The sequence below is a fragment of the Poecile atricapillus genome, chromosome 18, assembly GCF_030490865.1.
Source record: "Poecile atricapillus isolate bPoeAtr1 chromosome 18, bPoeAtr1.hap1, whole genome shotgun sequence".
NCBI classification, from domain to species: Eukaryota; Metazoa; Chordata; class Aves; order Passeriformes; family Paridae; genus Poecile; species Poecile atricapillus.
Window position 1 is genome coordinate 2,667,504 of NC_081266.1, and position 23,169 is coordinate 2,690,672.

The 23,169-nt window shown below is 37.2% G+C and overlaps 1 protein-coding gene across 6 annotated transcripts in view; it reads right to left on the minus strand.

The window, feature by feature from the left end:
* The window catches only part of PLEKHA5 (pleckstrin homology domain containing A5), a 163,729-nt gene that overhangs the window by 7,281 nt on the left and 133,279 nt on the right, over positions 1–23,169 (minus strand). For 3 of the 6 annotated variants that reach the window (XM_058852912.1, XM_058852910.1, XM_058852909.1), the window contains 11 exons: positions 14,150–14,212; positions 13,498–13,578; positions 13,214–13,363; positions 11,712–11,813; positions 10,544–10,655; positions 10,235–10,281; positions 8,630–8,747; positions 6,218–6,333; positions 4,718–4,927; positions 1,981–2,142; positions 667–788 (listed from right to left, as the gene is read on the minus strand). In XM_058852912.1, coding sequence (XP_058708895.1) covers positions 667–788; positions 1,981–2,142; positions 4,718–4,927; positions 6,218–6,333; positions 8,630–8,747; positions 10,235–10,281; positions 10,544–10,655; positions 11,712–11,813; positions 13,214–13,363; positions 13,498–13,578; positions 14,150–14,212 — 1,283 coding nt within the window. Of the gene's footprint in view, positions 1–666; positions 789–1,980; positions 2,143–4,717; positions 4,928–6,217; positions 6,334–8,629; positions 8,748–10,234; positions 10,282–10,543; positions 10,656–11,711; positions 11,814–13,213; positions 13,364–13,497; positions 13,579–14,149; positions 14,213–19,890; positions 20,021–23,169 lie in introns of those variants that run through there. The other 3 variants (XM_058852908.1, XM_058852907.1, XR_009279089.1) reach the window with 2 other exon arrangements.

A 23,169-nucleotide genomic window follows, 5' to 3' on the forward strand; every position in this document is an offset into this window, starting at 1 on the left:
CAGGTAGCATAAATTAAGCAGGCATTTTGAAACCCCTCTACTTTGTGTAGTTACAGTTTTAAAGAAGCACCTGGAATTGAATTCCTTTCCTTTATAAACTCCTGCAGTTTCCTACTGCTGAAGGGTCCTGGACAAAGTTATGACCTCAGGACCTGCAGTGCAACTCACACTGAAGTTATGAATTTGAGAAATACCCAAGATATAATACCCCTCTAATTCTGCAATGCTGCAAAGTAATGAGGTAAAAATTAAAGCAGGAGATACAGAATAAGATGTTTAGTTTGCTCCTAAATATCAGCAATAAAGAGCATGAGATGGAAGCTTTGGCTGAAGTGTTCATAATGAACTGATACAAAGCTTGACCTTATTACTGAACTCATTATTATGGACATTATAAACACATTTTGGAGGCCAAAACAAGGATTATGAATGCATTCTGCTTACAACTGGGACAAGACTTGAAAATAAACATTGCTTCACCCACCAACTCCTCAGCTCTGAATCCCTGCAGCAGTTAAGCCTCTCACTAGATTTCCCTATATGTAAACCACTCAAAACCATATAAATAAATCTTTTCAGTATTTATGGCAATTGCTTGGTCCTTTCAGCTAATAAATACAACATGCAAGTTTAAAATAGCCTTTGAACATCTTGTTTGATTTTTACCTTATATCACCATCATGTGTTTCTTCCAATTTATTTTTCTTTTCTGCCTTCTCTTCATTACTCACTTCTTTTGAGTCAGATACAACATGTGCATCTGATAAAAGATCATCAGTTTTTGACAGCTATAAAAAAATTGAAATCATGAAACAAAAAGCTGTAACACACACTAAGTGGCAGATAAGAAATACAGTACCAGGAAACAGTTTTATTAACAGACAAATTTTGCCATCATGTATACTTAGTAACTCAGAATTACATAACTTAAGAAATTTTTATCAATACCATGCAGGTTAATAGAGTTATCCTAAAACTTATACCAGAGGCCATGGCAGGGTTTGACTTAATAACTTCCAGAACTTATCTGAACTCCTTGGATTGTAGCCTGCCTGTTTTTTCATGCTATCCCTCTTTTCACAATTCCAACAATTCCAGATGCTGCAATATTTTTTTGATAAGACTGAATGCTGCTCTTAAAGTCTGACTACATATAAACAATTTGAGTGTATTACATAATTTTCCTTTTGAAATATTTGCATATTTAACAAAGCAACAGTCTCTCAATAAGGAAGTGTTTCTAACAGATAACAATATAAATTAGTTACTTGATTTTATACCATTCTCCATCAGATATATATTTAAAAACTAAATATAAAATAGGAAAACAAAAGGATGATTAAACAGAAGAATGATTAACTGAGAATACAGAAGAAGAAAAAAACGTTTACACAATACTTTAAAAAAAACATTAAACTATAAACAGGATATGATTATGTAGAAGCAACTCTAGTAATCCATTCTTCACAGTCAGTCTGGTTTTGCTGAGTGTTATGGGCACTTTAGTACCAGAAACACAAAGGTAATTCCCTGCCAAGCCAATTGTTTCAAACTATTTCAAGGCAGAAATCAAAGCAGTGACAAATACCTAAAAGTACAGGTACTGCCTACTTCCATACATAATTTATTGTGTCAGCTTTGTTCTGCTTGCTATAAACTATTTGATGCACTACAGCCAACCAAACAAAAATTCAGGGACATTAAATGCCTGTCAAAAATTACACTGGGGTACCCTAAGCAATGAATATGTCAATGATTTTTATTTAAAGACCACATACAAGAAAATTCAATGTCTCAGCTACAGACAGATCCGAGAAAATTTTGTGATTCTCTGTGGAATGTTGTATATCCAACAAGAAGTCTTAATCTTGCAAGCAAAAGGAACAGGCTCACTTTCCCAAACTCTGGTGTGTGTGTCTCAAAATACTTTGTTAGTGCAAGACAAGCTGATGAACAGTTTAATAAGGAATAGTTCTGTACCTCTTTAGTAAAACTTGAATTATGTTCTTGTTCTCCATCATTTTTCAGTTGTGCTATTTCTTCTCCAGGACTTCCATTATTATTTTGTTTGAAATTATTTTCTCTACTGGTGTTCTCTAGCTCCTTCATGTTCCCCAATACTGTATCGTCCTTTTTCCGATTCTGTGGAACAAAATTAGTACATGGACAAATTGTTATTAAAGTTATCACAGGCTCAGTTCTGAGCCTTGTGCTGTCCTCTGACTGATTAAAAAAAAAAATACTTGAAAAAAACTTAAACATAGATTGCAGTAAGGAAAATGGAAGTCATTAAGGACGCGGAATTTTCTCATTTTAGTACCTTTCAAAACAGTTCAGCCTGTCTAACATTTCTTTGTCTGTAAGATTATTGTACTTTCTGCCCCCTCTTCCTCTCCAATGTCACCCTTATCTTCTGAAATTTCATTCACATTTAGCTCAGTCACAAATCAGCTTAGCAGCATTCTTACTTGCATTCATAAGTGCTGCTCTTTTTATAAAATAGCCTTTTCTGGTTTAAGAAAAAAAATCGATAAAAATCTGCTTTCGGCACAAAATTCACAGTGCACCTGCATGCACTTCCTCCAATTATCTTGGGTATTCTCCAAGCTCATGGTGTGAACTGATTTAATAGAGGACAACACAGTATCTGATAATGGCAGAGGATATTAATTACTTCTTAAAAAAACCAAAATCCACTGCTCAGAGGATAAGCTGATGTAAAAATTTTGAGGAAGAATGGTAGAGGTGACTTAAGATTGTGCACTGTGAACAAGATATTGGCAGACCCAAAGGGAGGCTCATTGAGAACTGGAGCTGAGAAAAATAGGAGCCATGGAAGCAGTAAATCTCCAAGCTGAATTCCTGTGATCTAACACATGCACTCTATTAAGAGGAAATTCCACGTAAGTCAGTTCATAAATCAGTGCCTTTGCTCTCTTAAAGTGTGCACCCCTTATCACACGCTTGTCCCAACAACAGTTGTGAAGCAACTTCCTTTTGTATGATGGTAATCACTTCGAAATTACACAGCAGGCCATTTATAAAATCCTTTTTCCCCTCCAATTCTTAAATAACCAAACCACAGTCAAAAAGACTTCCAGCAGTTAATGCCATTGCACCGTTTTTCTAAAAATCAATAGACATAAAAACTGCTTTTAGAAATAAAAGCTATTACTCAGCATAATATCTCATCCTGGGGCTTTTAGCCAAATGGCATTCTGGAAGAATTAAAGTTGTGATAGAAAAAGTGACTTTGTAACATGGACTATTAGCTAATTATTCAATACAGAGACCTGACTTTATAAATTTCCTATCCTCCCCAGAGGTCTGATTTCGCAGAGAAGAGCGAGGAACAAGGTGCAAGGCACAGAATGGCTCTGAGTTCTGGCAGAGATTTGGCCCATTCCCCCACTCTGGGCAGGTACCCAGGTGTGACACTCAGGACTGCAGCTTCCCCTCCTGGAGGTATGGAATGACACCAGAGGGAAGGGGTAAAGCTGAAACACCTCTGGAAGAACTACTGAAGGAATCACCTGCAGAGCTTTGCTTTGCACAACCTCTTCTCAAGAAAAGCAGTGTGAATCACAGCAGGGTTTGTAGGAACCCCCTTCACATGCAGCATTCCTGATCTCAGCCCAAAAGCAGTTGCTCTATTGCAAAGGCTAAACTGGAATTTGGGGTATTCTGGGGATGCAGAGCTCTTGAAGAAAAGGTAACTTTTGTATAGCTCTGTAACAGCTTGTCATGCTGAGAAAGGGAAAAAAACCAACCCAAAATGCAAAGCTAAAACATCTTTGGAAATACCTGATTTCCTGACACTGCAATATATTTAATCTGCTTTTGGAAAACCAGATGTTTAAATGCCTACAAAACAAAAAAAACCAAAACATTTCTGTACCAGTAGAAATGCAAATAAAAAAAAAAAAACTGTGAGTAAACAGCGTGGTCTGAAAAAACAAGTATTCCAGAAGATTAAAAACCCAAAGAAACCAAAATCCAACCAAAAATCCACTCCATGAAGCTACTAAAGAACAAAACTAATTTTAAATATTTAGAAAGTAGTAGGCTGATTAATATCTGCTATCCTATATCTGGGTTTGGTTTGGGGTTTTGGGCTTTGATTGTTTGTTTGGAGGTTTTTAGATTTATATTCAGAATAATATTTCCTGGTTAATGACAAGCAGTTGTATCTTCCTTTTCTCTCCCCACCCTTTACCCATGAATAAACTTTTCAGGCAAATAAACAAGTTTAAGAATGAGTAAAAACAAAAGTGTGGGTTCTGTTTTAATGTATTTATGGGCTCAAACACCACAGCAGAAATGCACCACTTAGGAGCCCCGATCATAAATACACATTCCTACCTAAAAATGTTACAGATGTTTGAATACATTACACAGCAGAAAAATCAGCACTGACTTCATTTCAACATCAATGGAGTCATCATTCTCCCTGATCTTGTTTTTAGTCACAAACCTTGCAATTTCACATTGTTTGCTAAATTTGACTGAACACCCCACCCTGTTACCAAACATCACAGAATGGGTGATCAAATGGATGTGGATTTGAAGTGTTTGTTTTCCAAAAAGACGAAGAAGTGGCTATCACTAGGTGTAAGCTTGAAGTCTTTAGAGTCTGTGACTCTACAATTAGTCTCAAATAAAACTCCTTTGGTTTTTAACTGGACACATCAAAGCTTTTGGTCACTGTGGGACCCACCTGTGCCAATTTGAATGGATTATCCCTGACATAGGACAAGTTCTGGGAAGGAGACTGGTCTGAAACACCAATAATATTGAGTCCTTTCCTCTTCTCCCTCAGACAAGCTTGTTGGTGTCTCTTTATTCTTTCCATCTGCTCCTCCACAGTCATTCGAGGCCGGGAGCCTTCTGCAAGGCACAGCTGCTCCACTGCACTCCTTGGTCTTTCCTTAAATGGAAGAAAAAATACATATGTGTTTCAAAAAAAACTAAGATTTCTGACTGGTAACTTACCAGAATAGATCACCTAATGATTTACTGAAGAGCAGAAAAATAGTAGGCAAATAAAGACCTCCTATGTATGTGAAAAAAAGGTACAAAATCCAATTATCAATAAATGAACACTGAAATTCAAAACAAAAGGAAGGAATAATTGGCTCTTCTGAACAATATTACCATCACCAATGATAAACATTAAGAGAATGGGTAGGTGCTCACTCAAAGCCACCTTCTCGAGCTGAAACAATTTACCAGACATTATAAAACTGGCAAACACAAGATATTTGACTGAGACAGAAACATAATTGAAATGTAATGATCCAGGACATTTATACCAGTTGATCTAATAGTAATTTCTGCCTTTTTATTTCAAGAAAAACTACAGCTGGGCAACATTTAACTGCAAGTATGGGCTGAAACAAAGTGAATTTAGTACCACTTAAAAACCTGTAATTGTAAGCATTGTATTTTTTCCAAAATAACAACCATTTACCTACTGTTTTCTTGAAATTCACCAGTTTTCAGGCAGATCTGTACTTTTTACAGCAGATAAAAATCGACTTCAGGCTAATCAGCTGCATTCAGTACATTTATGGTAACTGATTTCAGTCATGAAAAGTGGTATTCTTTCTCCAGTCAATATCCTGGGAGCTCCTCTCTCCTCTCCCAGTCTCTCACAACTTCTCCTCTACTATTTGTGCTGTAACTATGGCAAAAGTTTTCCTCTCCTTTGTGTGAACTAATTTGTGTCTTTAACCCAGAGACTACAGAACTGTCTAATCTGAATTTTCAGGTTTATTACCTGCATGCTGCTTACCACATCCTTATTCTGTGTCTGCTTTAGCTATTTCCCAAATTGTTTGAGTATTGAACTAAAATAAAAGCCTGTGATTGTTTTAAAGGGGCTGTTAAATTGCCAAATACAAGTGTTTGAAAGGTGCTTCATGTGCTTTCAACTCAAGCCTGAACTTCAGTAGATGAGCAGATTTATCACTTACCATTTAGTTCTTGCCCAGTTTCAGTGTCCCCATGCACTTTAACTTGCAGGGCATTTATAATTTTATCATTCTTCCTATAGCTGTCTCCATTAATCTAGTATATAATGCTTTTATAACAGTGATTTTTATGGCTTTTCGTTTGTTTTTTGGGTAAAGAAAATGAAAATAACTTCAACTTTTGGAGTAACTATCAAACTTAAAAAATAAACACATCCAATGCTCAAAGGTTTTTTTTAAAGTACCGTTCTTAGATCTATCTTCTTATTCTTCCTCAAGGTGACGTAGGATGCTATTGTTGAGGACTCTGGCGTTGGGGATTTGGTTCTGGGTGGTACAACTCCCACAGGGAAATGTGAGCCTGCAAAACAGCCAAGCAACATACTGAGTGCTGCTAAAAATGTTGATTTGTTTTCTAGAAAAGACACACCGTCAGCCTTGGGAACTGCTCTTCAAAGGGCAGATTCAGGAAGTGGCACTGAGAGTTGATGGGTGAAGATGCTGAAGGTCCAGCCAGCTCTTGGATGGCCTCATTTGGGTGTGCACACCCATGCTCATGTCTGTGTGTGAATGAAATCACCCCTGAGCCTGGTCAGCTGGTGAGTGAAAACAGGAGCTGAGGATATTCTGCTATAAAGCAACAGTTTGGGTCTGCTTTAGACATAAACAAGGATAAAACGCAGCAGAATTCAATTTTTTTTTAATGTCACCTTTACAGACCACACAGGTCACAAATATTCCTCTGGTCTCATAGCTGACATTTCTCTTTAACTGCTGGTGTTTGAAAAGAGAGGGAAATGGCTGGCATGAGGAGTGCTCAGTACAGCCATGTGCACAACCACCAGAAAAACCTTTATCAATTTCCTCTGAAATCATTTATTTTTAAAACCACCCTCAATAAGAAACTACCATCATTTAAGTATGACACCTAAAAAACAGCAAGATAGAAAAAGAACTCAGAGATGAGCTGCCTTTAAGTTTCTTTCCTTATCAGCTGAAAAACTTGAGACAGAATGGCACAAAAATGTTTCCTGTACCAGCAGAGAGCTGTAATGGCTTACACACTGTAGGAAACAATCAGGAATAGTTACATTTTCCTACTGCATGGGGATTGTTATTACCAAAGAAATGGCTGTTAGAAAATTCATATGCACAAATGATAAAACACAGCAATGATAAACAACAGACTGAAGGGAATTGTGGAATATGCAAGCGTCCCCATCGCTTGCTACCACTGCAGCTCTTCTGGTACACACCTCTAAATGTTATTTATCTTAGAGGAATTTGCACTGTTGCTTTCCCTGACTGAGGACTGCCTTTCTACAAGTGGACATAGTAAAATAATTTCTGTCTTTGAGATAGAAAGCAGATTGGGGTGCTTAGGAATTGCTTTATAATGTCAGTGTAGATTTTCTTACTTTGTCTTTATCATTACTTCACCTCTTGACATAAATTACTGTGAATAATGAGAAGCATCACAGGTCAATAAAATCTAGGCATGTTGTCAGAAAGACAAGGTTTTCAATTTAGGTCATTGATGATTAGCAAATCTCAGGATAAATAGTTCATTTTTTGCCACCAAGTTAACAGAAATTTAATTATGTGCCTCAACATTGTATCTCTGCAAACACCCCAGAGAATCTGGATTGACAAATTGTGTGGTAAGTGCAAGCTTAATTTTATCACAGGGCCATTCACATAGTTTATATCCAAACTGTATGCCAACCTTAGTTTTAAAAACCTCTGTGAGCATTCTGATGACAACAATATCTTTGTATAATCATAATTCTTGATAAAATTCTATGATCATTGCATCAGCCTGCTCTGTAAATGCTTAGTGAAAGCACCAAAACAGAAGGCAGTGATTTCTGCTGGAACTGGCAACATCAATCCTTAGGGTAAAAAAAAAACAAAACAAGTTTAGATACTTTTTCTCTCAAAGCTCTTAATATGGTTTTTGGGAGGTGCTAAAGCTGAGCATTTTCCTGAAGCCACCTTTAACAAACTATTCTGTGTGTTTTAACAAACAGAATTGAGAAGCACTTCCTGGTAAAAGACTCTACCAAGCAATTAGTAGCTTTTATGGGAGCTAGATGAAGAGAAGAATCTAAAGCATTTAGCAATTGCAAAGACCTTTATTGTCTGTACACTCCAAGGTCATGATCATTATTCCTATTATATCAGAGGACAGAAGGCAATTCAACAATTACAAGATTAAAAAAAAGAAAAAGACATTGTTTCCCTGCCTTATGAGAGCCTGAAAATTCTGTGGTGCTGCCTTTTTGGACGTTCCAGCGACATAACATTGGGAGCTTGATTCAAAAACTGAGTAATTGTTCAAGGGCAAGAACATAAAATGGGTAATTGTTCAAGGGAATGGTGTGTGGGGAATGTGAGTGATGTGATTAGACATGGTGTCAATAAGGATTTCAGGGTTGTTGGTGAGTGTAATGTTTGATTTTTCTGCGGTGTAATTGACTGAAATTTCTCTCGTCTTGTAATTAAATCATTATTTTATTGTGGAAGCTGTTCCATCAACCTGAGAAATGGACAGGCTGCAAAGACACAAACCATGAGGCAGCTTCTCTAACACAGTTGAGCTCTGCATTCCTTGTGAAAAAGCTGAAGGGTTGTAAACACCGTGCCTGGGGACAAACCTTTAGCAGAAGATTCTGATTCTGAAATTGGTTCTGTTTTCTCTTCACCATTTGACTCATCCACTTCTGCTACTGTAGTTAACTCGGGTTCGCTCTTATAAAGCCTATAATCAGGACCCTGAGGAACATCAAGGGATGTGGTAAATAAACAGGAACTTTGGTACAAGTATTTATGTCTTAAGACTCAAACCAATGGTTTTGTGATAACCCTGCTCTCGCTTGTTCCACTGTTTAAGTGGAATGGCAGAAGTATTTTTTGGTACTTAATTTGAGTAACAACATTTGCAGACAACCAGAAATTACAGGAAAGAATCACCGTAAAAAGGCAGAGTTGTGGATTGTTTTTTTTTCTGGAAACAAATTGGTATGAGCTTCAAAAACTGAGCCCAGAGTTTTTTAAAGAACTAGTGAGGGGAAGAATCTGAGCTTATGAAATTTAAGTCTTAAGACATTTTATATATGCACAGAACGTATGACAGGAAAATGTGACGAGCAAATGATGCAGCTATAAACAAAACTAAATAAAGTGAAACCATAACACAAAAGTAGCCAGATGAATGAACAAAAATGGTGACTGTGCAAAGGAGGGAGGATGCTTCAAGAACAATGTGGCAGTTTAAGCCACTTACACAGTAAGATCCATTTCTCTGATATCCTTGAACTTGGTACATCTTCTTTTCTTCTGTCAGATGTACTGGGCCCCTGCTATAACAGAGCAAGGAGCTGCTATCACTGGGCAGAGGGGGGATTATGGGAGGATGCTCTGTAAAGTCATAGGACCGAGGGAGTGGAGGACGAGGTGGGACTACTTCCTCTTCCTAAAGATTGTAGAATAGTCACCTTATTTAGACGTGCGCACCTGGTACAGTCATTTATAACTTAAAAAGAAAAATATATTACCATGGCTACAGCAGCTATAGATTTTGCAGTTAAAGGGACAAATGTCAAATTTAATGAAAAAAAAAAAATGTAAATAATTCTAACACCTGCACTTTCTGTTGGACATGTACAAACTCTCTAAATCGTACTTTTAAAAATTAGATCCATTATCTTCTGAAAGAGTTTTACATAAATGACTTTTAGAAAGTTCTGTAAGCCAGATGTATATTGCATACACTTCAGATAACCATGACAATGTCCCTTTAAAACTGTAACTTCCAGCCAGATTTTCAGAGGAATTGAACATTTGGGAGCTCCCACAGTTTCACCTCTTCTTGTGGGTGCTCTGGCCATCTGAGAACCAGGCTCAATATCTGAATAAACACAGAAAGCAATGTATTTCTTCCCATGAAAAGTGTGATGGGTAGAAAACATATCCATAAATCAGGGTTTATATTTCTATGGTAAGAGCCTAGGGAGAGGAAAAGGTAAGAAATGGAAAAGAGAAACATACCAGTGAGAATACAGAGGCACAGTAGAAATGAATGTTAGAATTGCTACTGGAGGTATCAGTCTTTAAAACTAGTTCATAATGCGGTGTTTTCATAGAAACATACTGAATACATCCTTCAGACAGCCTTAAAGTATTCACAATAATGCTTGTTTTTATCACAGCCATATTACAACTTCCAGAGTGCTAAAATAGTAAATATGCTAAAACCATACCTCATTTTTATATTTAATAGAAGAAAATGTCCTTGATACCATGATGCCTGTTTGGGGGGAGGGGGAAAGGTGTAGGGAAAAAAAAAAGACAAAAATGGTTTTCAGTAAACAGCTTTTAAAATACTTAAATATTTAAAATCTTTAAAATAACCTGTTGCTATCGACTACACCAAGCATCAACTTGAAGCAGTATTTGCTTCGTTCTTTTCTTAGTCATTAATTCAAACATACAAAAGCAACAATGGAGCTTACACTTTAAAAATTTATATGATCCAATTTCATTTCCTATGCAACAAAACCATTGCTCACCTGCCTCAGAAGAGCTTCTTTGCTGTTTATGTTTAAGTAAACCCTCCATGACATCCTGAATTCTCCACAGCTCCTTCTGAATCTGAGCACGCTGTATCCCTGCTGATTCAGTCTGTCAGCAAATAAACAGCATACATGGCCAGTACATCAGAATATGTTGCAAGTGGAAAAAATAAAAAAGGGAGAACCCTTCTCTCTCTTTAGGCTACACTGCATATCCTTTCACACTGAAGGAAAATAAAATGCAGTAATGACAGACTCTTTCCCATAAAACATTCAAATATTGTCTGGAACAAAAAGTGTAAGGTTGGCTAATTTCATAATGCCTCAGTCAATTTGAGAGCAATCTGCCAATTCAAACTGCACTGCAAGAACAGAATTTCATCCATGGTCTCCAAAGAAAACCCAAGCAGACTTTGCACAGGAGACCCACATACACCAATAGAAAAGGAACCATCACTTCCTACCCCAAAACAGGTGGAGAGGAGCACAGTCCCTCTGTGTGCTGGCGTGCAAACCTATTTACATCCATGGGCATGCACACTGCGGGCCAATCAATGCAAGTTTCCCAGATTTTGGGATTCCTTGTAATCTCACAGCTGCACAGAAAATCAACCCCTGGAGCAAAGAACCTGCAGTGCAGACCACACCCATCTGCCTATCCCAGAAAATCTGTGCACACCTCCATGTCCATGTGTGTGTCACAGAGAGCTCTCCTCAGGAATTCAGCACCAGCACTCTCCTGTCCTGCACAGTGAGCACTACAATACACAGCAGAACCCTTCCTTTGTAAGGCCTGAAGCAACACCTAGAGCATTTTCTGTAATAGCTTCTTTTGATAAAAAGATTTAACTTCAAAATATTCACTTAAGTGGAAGGATTTGTGTGAAGATTTGACTGCCAGAGCAATTAAAGTCTGAGAAAGCCACCCCATTTCAAACCCCCTCACTGAGACAAATAAAAGGAAGCTTCCAGATAAAGTAACACCAGCATTATAACGTAAAAAAAAAATAAAAAAAAACCTGAACACTTCTTCAGAACTTACAAGGTAGAAAAAGAAATGAAAAGTTTCTAAGTTAGCTCACCATTTGTCCCCCTTTTTTCATTTGTATAGTTTTAAAACCCACAGAAAGACAAAGTGAATTGAATGTTAAGATCTTTGCCACACCTGAATTTCTCCAAGCCGATCGAGCTGCTCTTGCATATGGTTCCTTGTTACAGTTACATCATACTCCAATTTATCATATTCTCTCCAAGCTCTTTCCAGTTCCTAAGTATATAACAAATGTAAAGAATTACGGATGCACATTCAGTTAAAACAATAAAAAAGACAAAAGAAAGTATTTTTTCTTTTTCCAGTAGCATGAAACTTCAGGAAGTAACACATAGACAGATACAAGCAATAAATAAATAGATACATAATTTATGTATGCTTAATACAGTGCTTAAACAGCCTTTTGATTTACTAATGATACTGAATGAAATTCAAACAAACGGCATTTTCTCTTTTCACTAACAAAAAAGACAGGCAAGGGCAAATTCTTCAGAAAACGCCTTTATAGTCAGCAGGCCTGTGGATCTTAAGCTGTCTTTCCATCGAGGCAGAAAAGCCACAGAAATGGATGCAAATTTGTCTCTTTTATCACCCAGAACACACATGTGTGAGTGCACAGCATGTGTGTGCACAGGCAATGCATTATGCAGGGGAAATGCAACTCATCCTGCAAGGCTGCCAGGGAGTGCCCCAGGCCTGCCAACACACCACTGCTTCACATATGTGCAACTGCAAACACCTCAAGGAAAAGGGGAAAAAAGAAAAATGATTCTTCTTTGAGGTCAGCCCCACCGTCTCGCTTTTGCCGCCCACATCAAGCGATTTACTCATTTAGAATAAATTAAAAAGTTAATGAGGGAAAGTGTATCTTGAGGATTTCCTTCCCCCTGGTTCCCTTTTCTGTGTCCAACCAATTCCTTCCACAAGACAGTCCAACATTCTGACTACAACCAGGATTTCAGGGCAGACATGGTATCAGTTTTTAACACAGCTATCCCCTCAAATTTCACACATTTTTGGATATATCTGTAAGTAGGCAAAAACGATTCGTTGTCATCTCAGCACAGAAATCAGCACAAAGTGGGAAAGTACAACAAACAGCAATTTCCTTCCTATCCACTTTTATTGTTTTAAAGACTTTTGGAAGTGCACAATTTGAAAGATCTTTTAAATGTAATGTCCCACTTCTAAGAGAGACTGTGGCAGTCCTGCAGCTGCTTTTGCTTAAAATAAGTCCAATTAAAGTTTGTGCTTGACACTATTTTGCCATCACTTGAAATAGTTTATTTGCATTATTTACTCCTTCTGTTATCAATTTCTCGTATTTCAAAGATGGTAATTACCACACCAATTAAGTCAGTGTGCACCCATTAAAAAAAAAAAATTTGAAAAAATTTTAAAAATTTAAAAAAAAAATAAATTAAAGAAAGACCACTCAATGGACGCAGTGAAAAGATCACTTTCCATCCACCTGTGACAAAAACACAAGCAAGTAAAAGATAATGGAGTTTTTGTTGGGATGCAGTAAAAAACTAAGCAAAACCAATGCAATTAGGAACATGAACATCATTATTTCACACTTCATTAAGTTTTGCAGGAAAGAAGGTGGTACTTACTGCAGTGGCTCGGGATACTTCCCGACAAGTGCTGAGCAGTCCGTTCTGCAAGTCATCTCTCTGTAACACTACATTTTGTATGGCTGCTGGGTTATCTGCATTCATTTCTATCTCCTGACTTGCTGATAGCAAAGCTTGCTCAAGCGTGTACTATTGTAATAAAAAGAATTATTTTTAATGTTCTGCATCATTGGGCTGATTTTCGTTTTATTTCAGCTATCAATGTTCTGATAATAAGCATGTAAAATAACATCCACTTTAGGTAATAAATACAATTGTCCTACTTTCTCCTTGTGTAGCTGTTGAAGCTTCTCCTCCAGTGCTTGCACAACTTTATCCTGTTCACATAAACGGCTAAGCTTAGCCTAGTATAGAACAGAAAATTACCACAATTAGCATTTTGTTATTTACATCTTCAGTAATCTAAATCTAACTTGATCAAATCATTACACAAATCTACAGAAAATGTTATTAAAGTAAGAAATCTAAAATTATGCAGGCATCAGTTTTGCATTTTCAAATTACTCAAGAAACCCTCCTAAGAAACCATCAAGTGCTATTATAACTTGAAGCAGCATGGATCAACACATAGAATTTATGATTCTATAGCTAAACCTTTACAACTTAATGATAGGGATTAGTTTCCATTTTAATTTACATATTGCTTAGTATTACAAAGACAATTTCATACATTCACAGTCCCATGGTTTTTCAGGTGATTGTACCAAATAGTTAAAATTTCAGCCTAAAATGTAATATTTCCTGCAAATTAGAAGTTTATTACAGAGACATGTCCCTCTATATCATGATGCAATTTCTGGTGGCAATCACCTGTATGAAGCGGGTTTCAAAGCCAAAAGCCAAGAGGAAAATTATTATCAAAATAAAGAGACAAATACCAACACTTACAAGGAAGAAGGAATACAAATGACTTACATCAATGTCCAGCTCTTCAGCTCTATATCTGTATAGTGTACCCCTACATTCTTCTTGTGTTAACTATAAGGAAGAATAATATTGCCATAAAACAACTTAGTTGGACTGTGAAAATGAAAACTACTGTTCAGCTTAAGAGTTTTAACACAGATATCAGCTTGTGCTTGAGAGGTAAACCTGCCACATTGAACAATACATATTTAGCCAATATACATTAATGAGGGTAAATAAATGGAATGTCAAGCAGACTGTCAGTAGAGTTGCATTAAATTAACAGGCTGTTTCTAATGCAAACTGGAGTTTCAAAGATGTACAGCTCAATCAAACATGGATTATGTAGGAGGATGAAATTGCCAGAGTACATCTAAATAACGATGCATCATTGTGTCTAAGTTTTGTTGTGTGAATTCTACACACAGGGGGTTCACTCTACTCTGAATTGACCATTCCAGGCCCACTAAGGTCAGCTGTTTCATCAGCAGGATGATCTGATGTGAAGCCAGAACCAGAGCAGAATGACCTAAGTTTACAACATGTATGTAAATAACTTGGTAGAGATACGTCCAGTAAGTGCCACCACTTTTCATATGGATTTTTCATAATGCATTTCCTACTTTTTCATAGGATTTCCTCCCCTCCAAACAGAGCATTATCAGAAATTCCACAAATGGAAGCTCTTCTATTTTATCTTTGGACTTGGGTAAACTTGTCTCCTTGTGCTAGTCAGAATGCAAAGTACCTCAAACTACTTTCATGCAGCTCCTCACATTAAGTTCTTAACTTTTTCAATCTGTTACTGACCAGTAACATGATTCAAAATATTTTACAAGAAAAAATATTTTACACCCCATTTTAGAGTGAACTGTCACATGCAGTAACTACTTACTATCCCTATACAGGAAGCAAGGACATAACACTATCAACCTTAATATTCTATTTAATTAAAATTTAATTATGTTGTGTGTACAGAGTCCCAACAGAGATGCTTTCCTTCCATGTGTCTGTCATAATTAGGTTATTGTGACTTAATAGTACAAGAAAAACTACTGAAACACAAGTCCATGGTAAGGGACACTTATAAATAAAAGAACTAGGGAAGGGTTCATGAGACAAGCATTCCAAACATGAAATAAATCTTCAACACACTAAAGTGTTTCATTTCACGATATTATGTCCACATACCTCATGCAAATGTACCTGGTGACAATTTAGAAGTACGAACAATGTATTAAAAACACACAATAACTTTGTTTGAAATGGACATTTTGAAATGAATGTTGGAATATGAAAAAAGCCACAGCACTTTTGCACCTCATGAATGTCACACAAATTAAGATATCTATATAAACTCCCACTATCGTAGAGTTGTGTTGTTTTACTGTTGATTTTATCACAATGAGAGAAAAATGAGGAATGGAAATATTTAAATAAAACTCATAAACATGGCCAAATGTCTTTAACTGACAGAGGAAACCTAGTTACATTTCACAACAGGAAGACTTTACAGAAGGAAGATTATCCCCTATTAGATAAATACACCTTTCCAAGTCACTGCTCAGCATTTTATGTGGCTTGGCTGGAAAAATATATTGCATTTTCAAGCCATTATTTTTTTATACTTCTTTAAAAAGAAAGACATTTATTTTTTTTGTCATTTCAGCCTTAATTATAGCCAAGTTTAAAACAGTTTGCTAATTCAGCATCCCTACCCCTCTGTACCTCCTGAAAGGAATATATCTTAAGTATTCAGAAAAGGAAAACAGATTTTCAAAGAACACTCTGGCTGTGCTAATTCTTCTTATTAAAATCCTATCACACTTTTCAAACTGCTACCAACTTCTTGCTTTGGTCAGCAGTACCAGCTCCACACAACAGGCTCTGCTGGAGAGCCACTTCATTTTAACATCTCCACTGCACCATTTTGCACAGACTTAGCACAAAAACTCCCCCAAATAATATGAATAACTTAATCCATCTCTGACAAAACAGCAGCTCCGCTTCTCGCAGCACATCAATAAATCCGCTCAAGGCGAGAAATGCGGAATGCGATCGCATCCTGCTGGAATGACAGGAGGAACTGCAGCAGACAAAACGCAATTACACATTTCAGGCAAGGTTAACAGCCTCATAACCCTGGAAAACGCATTATAAGAGCTCCAATGACCGAGTTATCAAAATGTACTTTATGTCACGTTCCACAAACGCCTTTCTTGCCAAATCGTTCCTACAAAGCCTTTGCCAGGGCAGCAACTCCAGAGCAAGAGTGCCATCTACTGAACCAGGGACAGGAGTTGCTGCTGGCCTCCCTTTCCATTTGCTCTTTAAACACACCAAATCCACTCTTTTAACACAGGGAAAGGCACCTAAACCCTCCCAGTCATGAGGGAGCAGCACCCTGAGACCTACAAATAGAAATGACCATTTTTCAAAGGCAAACTGCACATGCAGAGTTTGGCCAAAGGTGTATCCTGCAGGTGAAGAAGTAACATGACCTCAACTGAACCTCCCTCCTGGGTTAGAAATCATCTGTCATCAACTGTGCAGTGCCCACCTCTGCCACACACCGGTACCAGATGGTTCCCAGAAAGGGAGAGATCCTCCTCCTAGGGTGGACACCCCAAGATCTTGCTGAGACTCAAGTGGTTGAAGCTATTTAAGTAGCTGATATTAAAAGCATTTAAGTGACAGCATTATTTCATTGCTTTGTAAGCTGTTTTCAGTCTCCTCTAACTGTTTTGATTCAATAAATATCTAGGGGGATGTTTCACACCCCAAAAGCACACTATGCAGGATACTGCACTTAGGAAATTAGGAACACAGGACAACCTAGGACATTTTGTTGTTGAGCACAAGATTAAAATCAAGACTTCCAAGAGGCTCTTTTGTTTACTTCTTGCTTTTTAAAATATTTCTTGCTATCAGGAAGCAGGACAAACGGGCATTTAGCCCCATTAAGCAAGGTTCTCCTCTAATGTTGAATTCTGTGACATAAAACACTTCAAACACAAATTGAAAAGACAAGATTTTTAGCTTGGACACAATCACCTTGTGTTCGTAACAAAACCTGAAATATCTCAAAATCTAACATGCAGAGCAGTTTAAATTATGCAGCTCCTACAACAATAAGCCATAAGCAAAACCTCCCTATCCTTACAGGAACAAAAAACTTCAGGGTGATTTTTCTGTGTTTTTCATGTATTAAGAACCATTATCCATGGCAAGACCTAGATGTCAGCTCGTTGCACTCAGATTTTAATTTTTCCTCCTCAAGGTAACTCACACATATAAGAGGAATTGAGGAAAATTTTGCCTTTGTGAAGTCAGCCTGTACTTTGCTTTAGAGAAAAAGACTAGAGAACAAGATTAACATTCCTCATCTAGTATTAAAAAGAAGCAAAAAAGCCCAAACCGAGGTAAAAATGGGTCTAGTCCATAAAAATCCCCCTTTTCCTTGTCTGTACATATGGAATAATTTCCCTGACTTGTACTGGTGAATTTATAGCACAGTCTGCAGAGCAGACTGATGTAAGCCAAGTGATTTAAATAACTCTGAAGATGTAACAAATCACAAACAAAAGTGCCTTATAAATAACACATTTGAAATAGTAGATGTTTTTGCTGTTTTACTAGAGAGCCATTAATCATTACAAAAAGGAAGCAAGACAAATTAAATACAAACTTTTCTTGCTTTCCTTTGCTTAACTCTAAATGAGCTCAGACATAAAACTGAACTGAATAAACTGAAGCTGAGAAAGATCCTTTTCTTTATCCACAGGAATGGTTGCAGTCATCACAAACTATTTTAGCATCCTGACAACAAAAGAAGTTGCAGTCACTTGCACAGAGGCTTCTCCTAATTACTTACATGTCTTTAAAACTGCAGCAGGAAAGATGACTGTTGAACCAATTTATTTTATTTGAATAAAAAAATTATACGTTGCTTAGGCTCTAAATAAGTTGCCAGAATTTTAAACAGGCTGGTTTTGCATTACAAAAGTTCAGAAGACTATTTAGGCAGTGAAATTCTGAGTGCATTTTTAGCCTGTCCTGAAAGTCAGTTAATGCAACATCTCATACAGGAAATTTTATCCATGAAAGCAGAAGATGTTGTTACTCTTCTGCAGCTTCTGCAGAAGCCTTCCACAAACACTCTGACCTGGAGGGACCACATCTCTAGTGGCAGCAGGTTATCCAGTCCTCACAAGCTGTTAGAGTCTCTGTTTCTCTGACAAGGATGTCCAAAAAGGTGTTTATTCAGTGTCAGACAGGAAGGTGAAGGCAGACACTGCAGCTGACAGCAGAGCTTTGTCAGGGCAGCACTTGGGAATTTATAGGTATCCCCAAAAGGCAGGAGTAGATCAGCCCAGGCACAGCTATAGCTCAAATATGTCTATTTAAGAAGCTCGGGCTAGTTTCCCCTGATGCATCTAAAACACCTCTGCTCATTATATACCTATTGATTTGTCCTACACACTCTATCACATAAAACTGACTTGGTTTGAAAAAATTCTGACAGTCAGGTTTCTTAAAAAAATTACAAAAAACACCCAAAATTTCATTTAGGGCTGGAGGGCACCTTACTTCTCTCCCTGCCCTCCACACAGTTCCTCCAGGTTCCATGTTAAAGCTCCTGTTTTGCATGTGGGAGCACAAACTGGATGGTCATGAAATCAGTCACTCACAACCCAACCTCCTTTGGAAAGCTGAGATTTGTTTTGGCAACATTTCTGGATCGGAAACAAACCCAGGATGTGGAGCTGACTTCAAAAAAAAAAAATGAAACATGCGATTAGGCTGCAGCATTTTTTAGAAACATGGTAATAATAAACATGTTTTACATGGCAGAACATCTCCTTTTCTCCAAACTATGCAACCTTTATGCGTAATTTTGGCTGACAGGGGCATAAATGTAAATGCAGGGGAACTGGCCAGATCCTCCCTTGTGAGAACAACATTTTCATTGTAGTTGAGGCAGGAAACTTCTTAAACATCCCCTGGCATGACAGGGGCTATTCAGTTCAGCCCCAGCAGCCGTAGGACACCGCGGTGCCAACGAGAGGGATTGGCCATGCTCATAAGTTAGTGCAGGTCTCAACTGACAGACAATATTTCCATTCACATTTCTGATTCTTCTTCCATCTTACCATTGCCAACCAGCACTAGGTACTCTGTAAGTGTGCACAGTAAAGTCTGCTGTGACTTTATGAACAGACACTGCCTTTTGGATTTACAGGCCCCAGATCAAAGTAATTTTGATCCTTTCTTTCTTCAGTGGCTAAAGGCTTGGTAGGTGCAAACAAAAACTTGTAAATCCACTTCCTAGAACAAAACAAAATTGCCAGAAATGACCAGGTAAACACCACTCACATGCTTTTGTAGTGGTCAAAAGAAAGAAGCACCTTTGAACACTAATTGCAGAGAATCATGCTAAGACAAATGTTGGAAGCTTATTGGAAGTTTCATGAATTTACTGGACACCTGCATAAAGCACCAACTAATTAAATTGTCTAGACAGAAAGAAGCTGTTCAAAAGTGTACATTGAATACTAAACAACAAAAACGCAGCGGAAGCCATGCTAACGATATTGCAGCGTCTCAGGAAGCATGGATGACTTGTGGGTTTCCAAAGCAAAGAAGAGAAACACCGATGTCATGAATAAATCTGAGGAACAACCAAAACTGTCACTAAGGAAAATTCTCGCAGATGATAAAGCAATTTCATTCACTATCCAAGACCTTACTTGATGGTACAGTTGCGGTCTTAGCGCCGAGTTCTCAATCATAGTGTGAACCATGGTGATTAAAGGTTCATTCTCTTTCATCTATTTCAAATCAGGAGGAGCATACAGCAAACATCAGTTTACAGCATGGCTAGATTTGAAAGACGACACTGTAAAATATAGCCTCTACTTTAATTCTTTCTAATAATGCAGTAGATTACATTTTAACCCATGCTTTTTATATATTCCATCATTCAGTAATATCAATATCTGAAAAAGTTTAATAATATCAAACAAATGTATCAAAAATAACATAAATGCTCAACACCAATGTAATATTTATTCACCAACACTCTCCCTTTTTAAAAAAAAAAAAAAAAAGCTTAAAATAAGTTTGGCTTTGCATGGTATTGAAATGAAAAGGATTATTGGATTTTGCAGCAGGAACACTCAAACCTTTATTGGAAAACCTTTTAAATTATAGATTTAATAACTCAGTGTACATTAAAAAGATATAAGCATTCCCAGCCTGTGAATAGACTTATTTCCACGTATCACAAAATGCCTTTATATTCTACACTGATTTATATCCTTTGGACCTTTGAATCATTGCCTGTTGCACTTATCCACCCCCATACACAGGAGTGAAACTATTTTGGAACCAGATTATTTTCTATAATGATCAGTATTTATTTTTAAGCATGCAGATGTCAAAATCAGGTATTATATTACGCATTGCATAAATTTAGGGTTTCAGAAAAGTATGCAACACAGAAAAAATGATGAGATTTTGGTTTTAAAAAGGAGACTTCCCTAATAATAAGGGGAAAATTATGAAAACAGGTGGTTTTCGTCTCCAAAAGAAAACTGAGAAGTCACTTAATGCACAATTCTCCTCCTATTTTTAGGATCTGTTGGAAACTTCAGCAATACCTGCTTCAGGTATGGTTACACAACCTGTGTGAAGGAGAATTTATGATCCTTCACTTTGCATTTATGTGTAAACATATATATATGTGCACTCTCCAATAATTTGCATAGCAAGATCTTTCATAAATGGAAATGCAACAGAATGAGTTTTTGATATCTTCTAGTATTTCTTGCCCCAAATTATTCAGAAAAAACCTAACTTGTACATTTGGAGCAGTATTTTTTTCAATTTATGGTAAGCAATTTTTTTCCTTGTCGTAGATAAAGGACCTTTTTGTTGTTGTTGTTGTTTTTTATCCACTGCAAAGTCTGATCAGCTGGTAAGTTAATTAGCCAATAAAAGGTACCTTAAGAAGCTCTGTTTGTTCAAGGCAGGGAAAAAACCTGAAATAAGCAGCCCCTAGCATTCACTCAATTATCTCCAGTACAGGTAAACAGAAAACCAGAACTGACACAAGAAGTTGTTTCCCTAAACATTGAATTTTTTTTCCAGAGTGGTGATACTAAAAGAGATCTCAATAGGAAGAGCAAGAATAAGGCCCAAAGCCAAGCAATCTAACTACAGCCAACTGATAAATTAATAAATGAAAAATTTCTCTGAGGCTCAAATATTTTATTAGGAACATAAAGGTTTGTATGAATTTTTATTATCAGGATTTCAACTGCTTCATACACTCTAGCTAATACCTTTCTACAATATTTTGAATTTTTATTTTCTGACCAATAACAGACAATGACAGAATTAATTTCTGTTGAACTGTTCAAAGTTTGTTTAAACCCAGATTAGAAAACAAGCAATGTGTATTTGCTCAAAAGACATCGTGAAGTAATGTTTTGTCTTCTCAAAGCTCCATCTTTGATTCACAGGAGTTCTTCCAATATTTTTTACTACTACTGATGCTTAATCACGCTTATCAAACCCTGTTTGCAGTTATATCCAGGAAAGTCACAGTTCATGAAGCCCTTATGGAACAAAGATCAAAAAGCAGGCAATTGGTAAAGCAATGCCAATCAAAGAGTCTGTGGAACAGTCAAATACAACAAGGCTTTTTCCCCTCTGGGATCAATGTTTCCAAAAAAAATTGTGCCATAGAAGTATTGAGGAGTTTGGATCTTGAGGGAGCAGCTGTGTGTGACAAACCTTCCAAAAGCTAAAGCTAGAGCACAAATAAATCAGGGTTACCTGGGACACAGTGGCAAGTCCCAAGAGGACCTATTTTGTGGTCTTCAAGCATTATCATAAAATAATATGATAATTATTATTAATTAATAAAACTGAAGCTAGACACTATTCACATGTCATAAATGGCTCAAGGAAAAAGAATGTCTTGCTCATAAGAGGCAAGCCTTGGTTTTCACTTGTTAAAAAGAGAAAAAAAAAGTTTTTTACAATAAAGGACAGATTTTAGACCTTCCATGTAACATTAGAAGTATTTTACTCAGAGATTCTCTCCAATTAGGAAAGTCACAAAAATTTGAATTAATATCTCCATAAGCAAACCAAAGTGTGAACTGCCACACAGCAACAAACCCAAATAAAATACAGCAGTCTTGGCTTTACCACTTCCTATTTCAAGTAAATAACTCTTTCTCTGAAGAAGTGATGTTTCATCTTTCCTCTTTTTTTTTGTACTGATACAGTATAAAAAAAGCAAATAAAGCCCCTATCTCCTTGACATGTGAACTGCATGAACTTTATTTCTGAGTGGGTATTTTATGTTTTAAACTGGAAAGCCAGGCTGTCAGCAGCTTTTCTCTTCCTGCCTTTTCCTAGATTCCACTTTTGGTAGGAAATTGCTGAAATTTGTGTGTGTTCTAGCGAGGTGGCAGCAATCAGCTGGGACAGTGCTTGCCTACCAGGACTGGTGACCTCACTGCTGAGGTGACACTGTAAATTTTGGGTGACAAAAGACTCAGATTAACTGATCCTTTCCCTCTCAAGCTCCCCGAGGGTAAAAGCAGCAACAGGACCTGACAAAGCTTTTCTCCCACCTTCCCTCTGCTCTTTAATCCTCTCTCCCAGAAAGAAAGGAGAAAGCACTTCTCCCTCCATGCAGTCTTTTTTCACCCTAGACTCCCTGTCCTTGAGCCTTCCTTCCTCCTTTGAGGAAAAAAATAAAAAAAGGGCTGGGTCAGCCACTTAACCTTTTCCAGATAACCTGAAAAATACAAATAGAAGTAGTATCCTATAAGCTGCTAACACAGGACACAAAATTTTAGGCTGAAACACAAGACACCATGTCAACTCCATCCAAACCTCCTTGTACTATTTCAGCCTTCCTTAATTTAATATTTGTCCCCAGAGCCACTTTCAGAACCTCAGAAAAAGGAAGATGATGAAGAAAAAAATAGAAGCAAAACACCAAGATA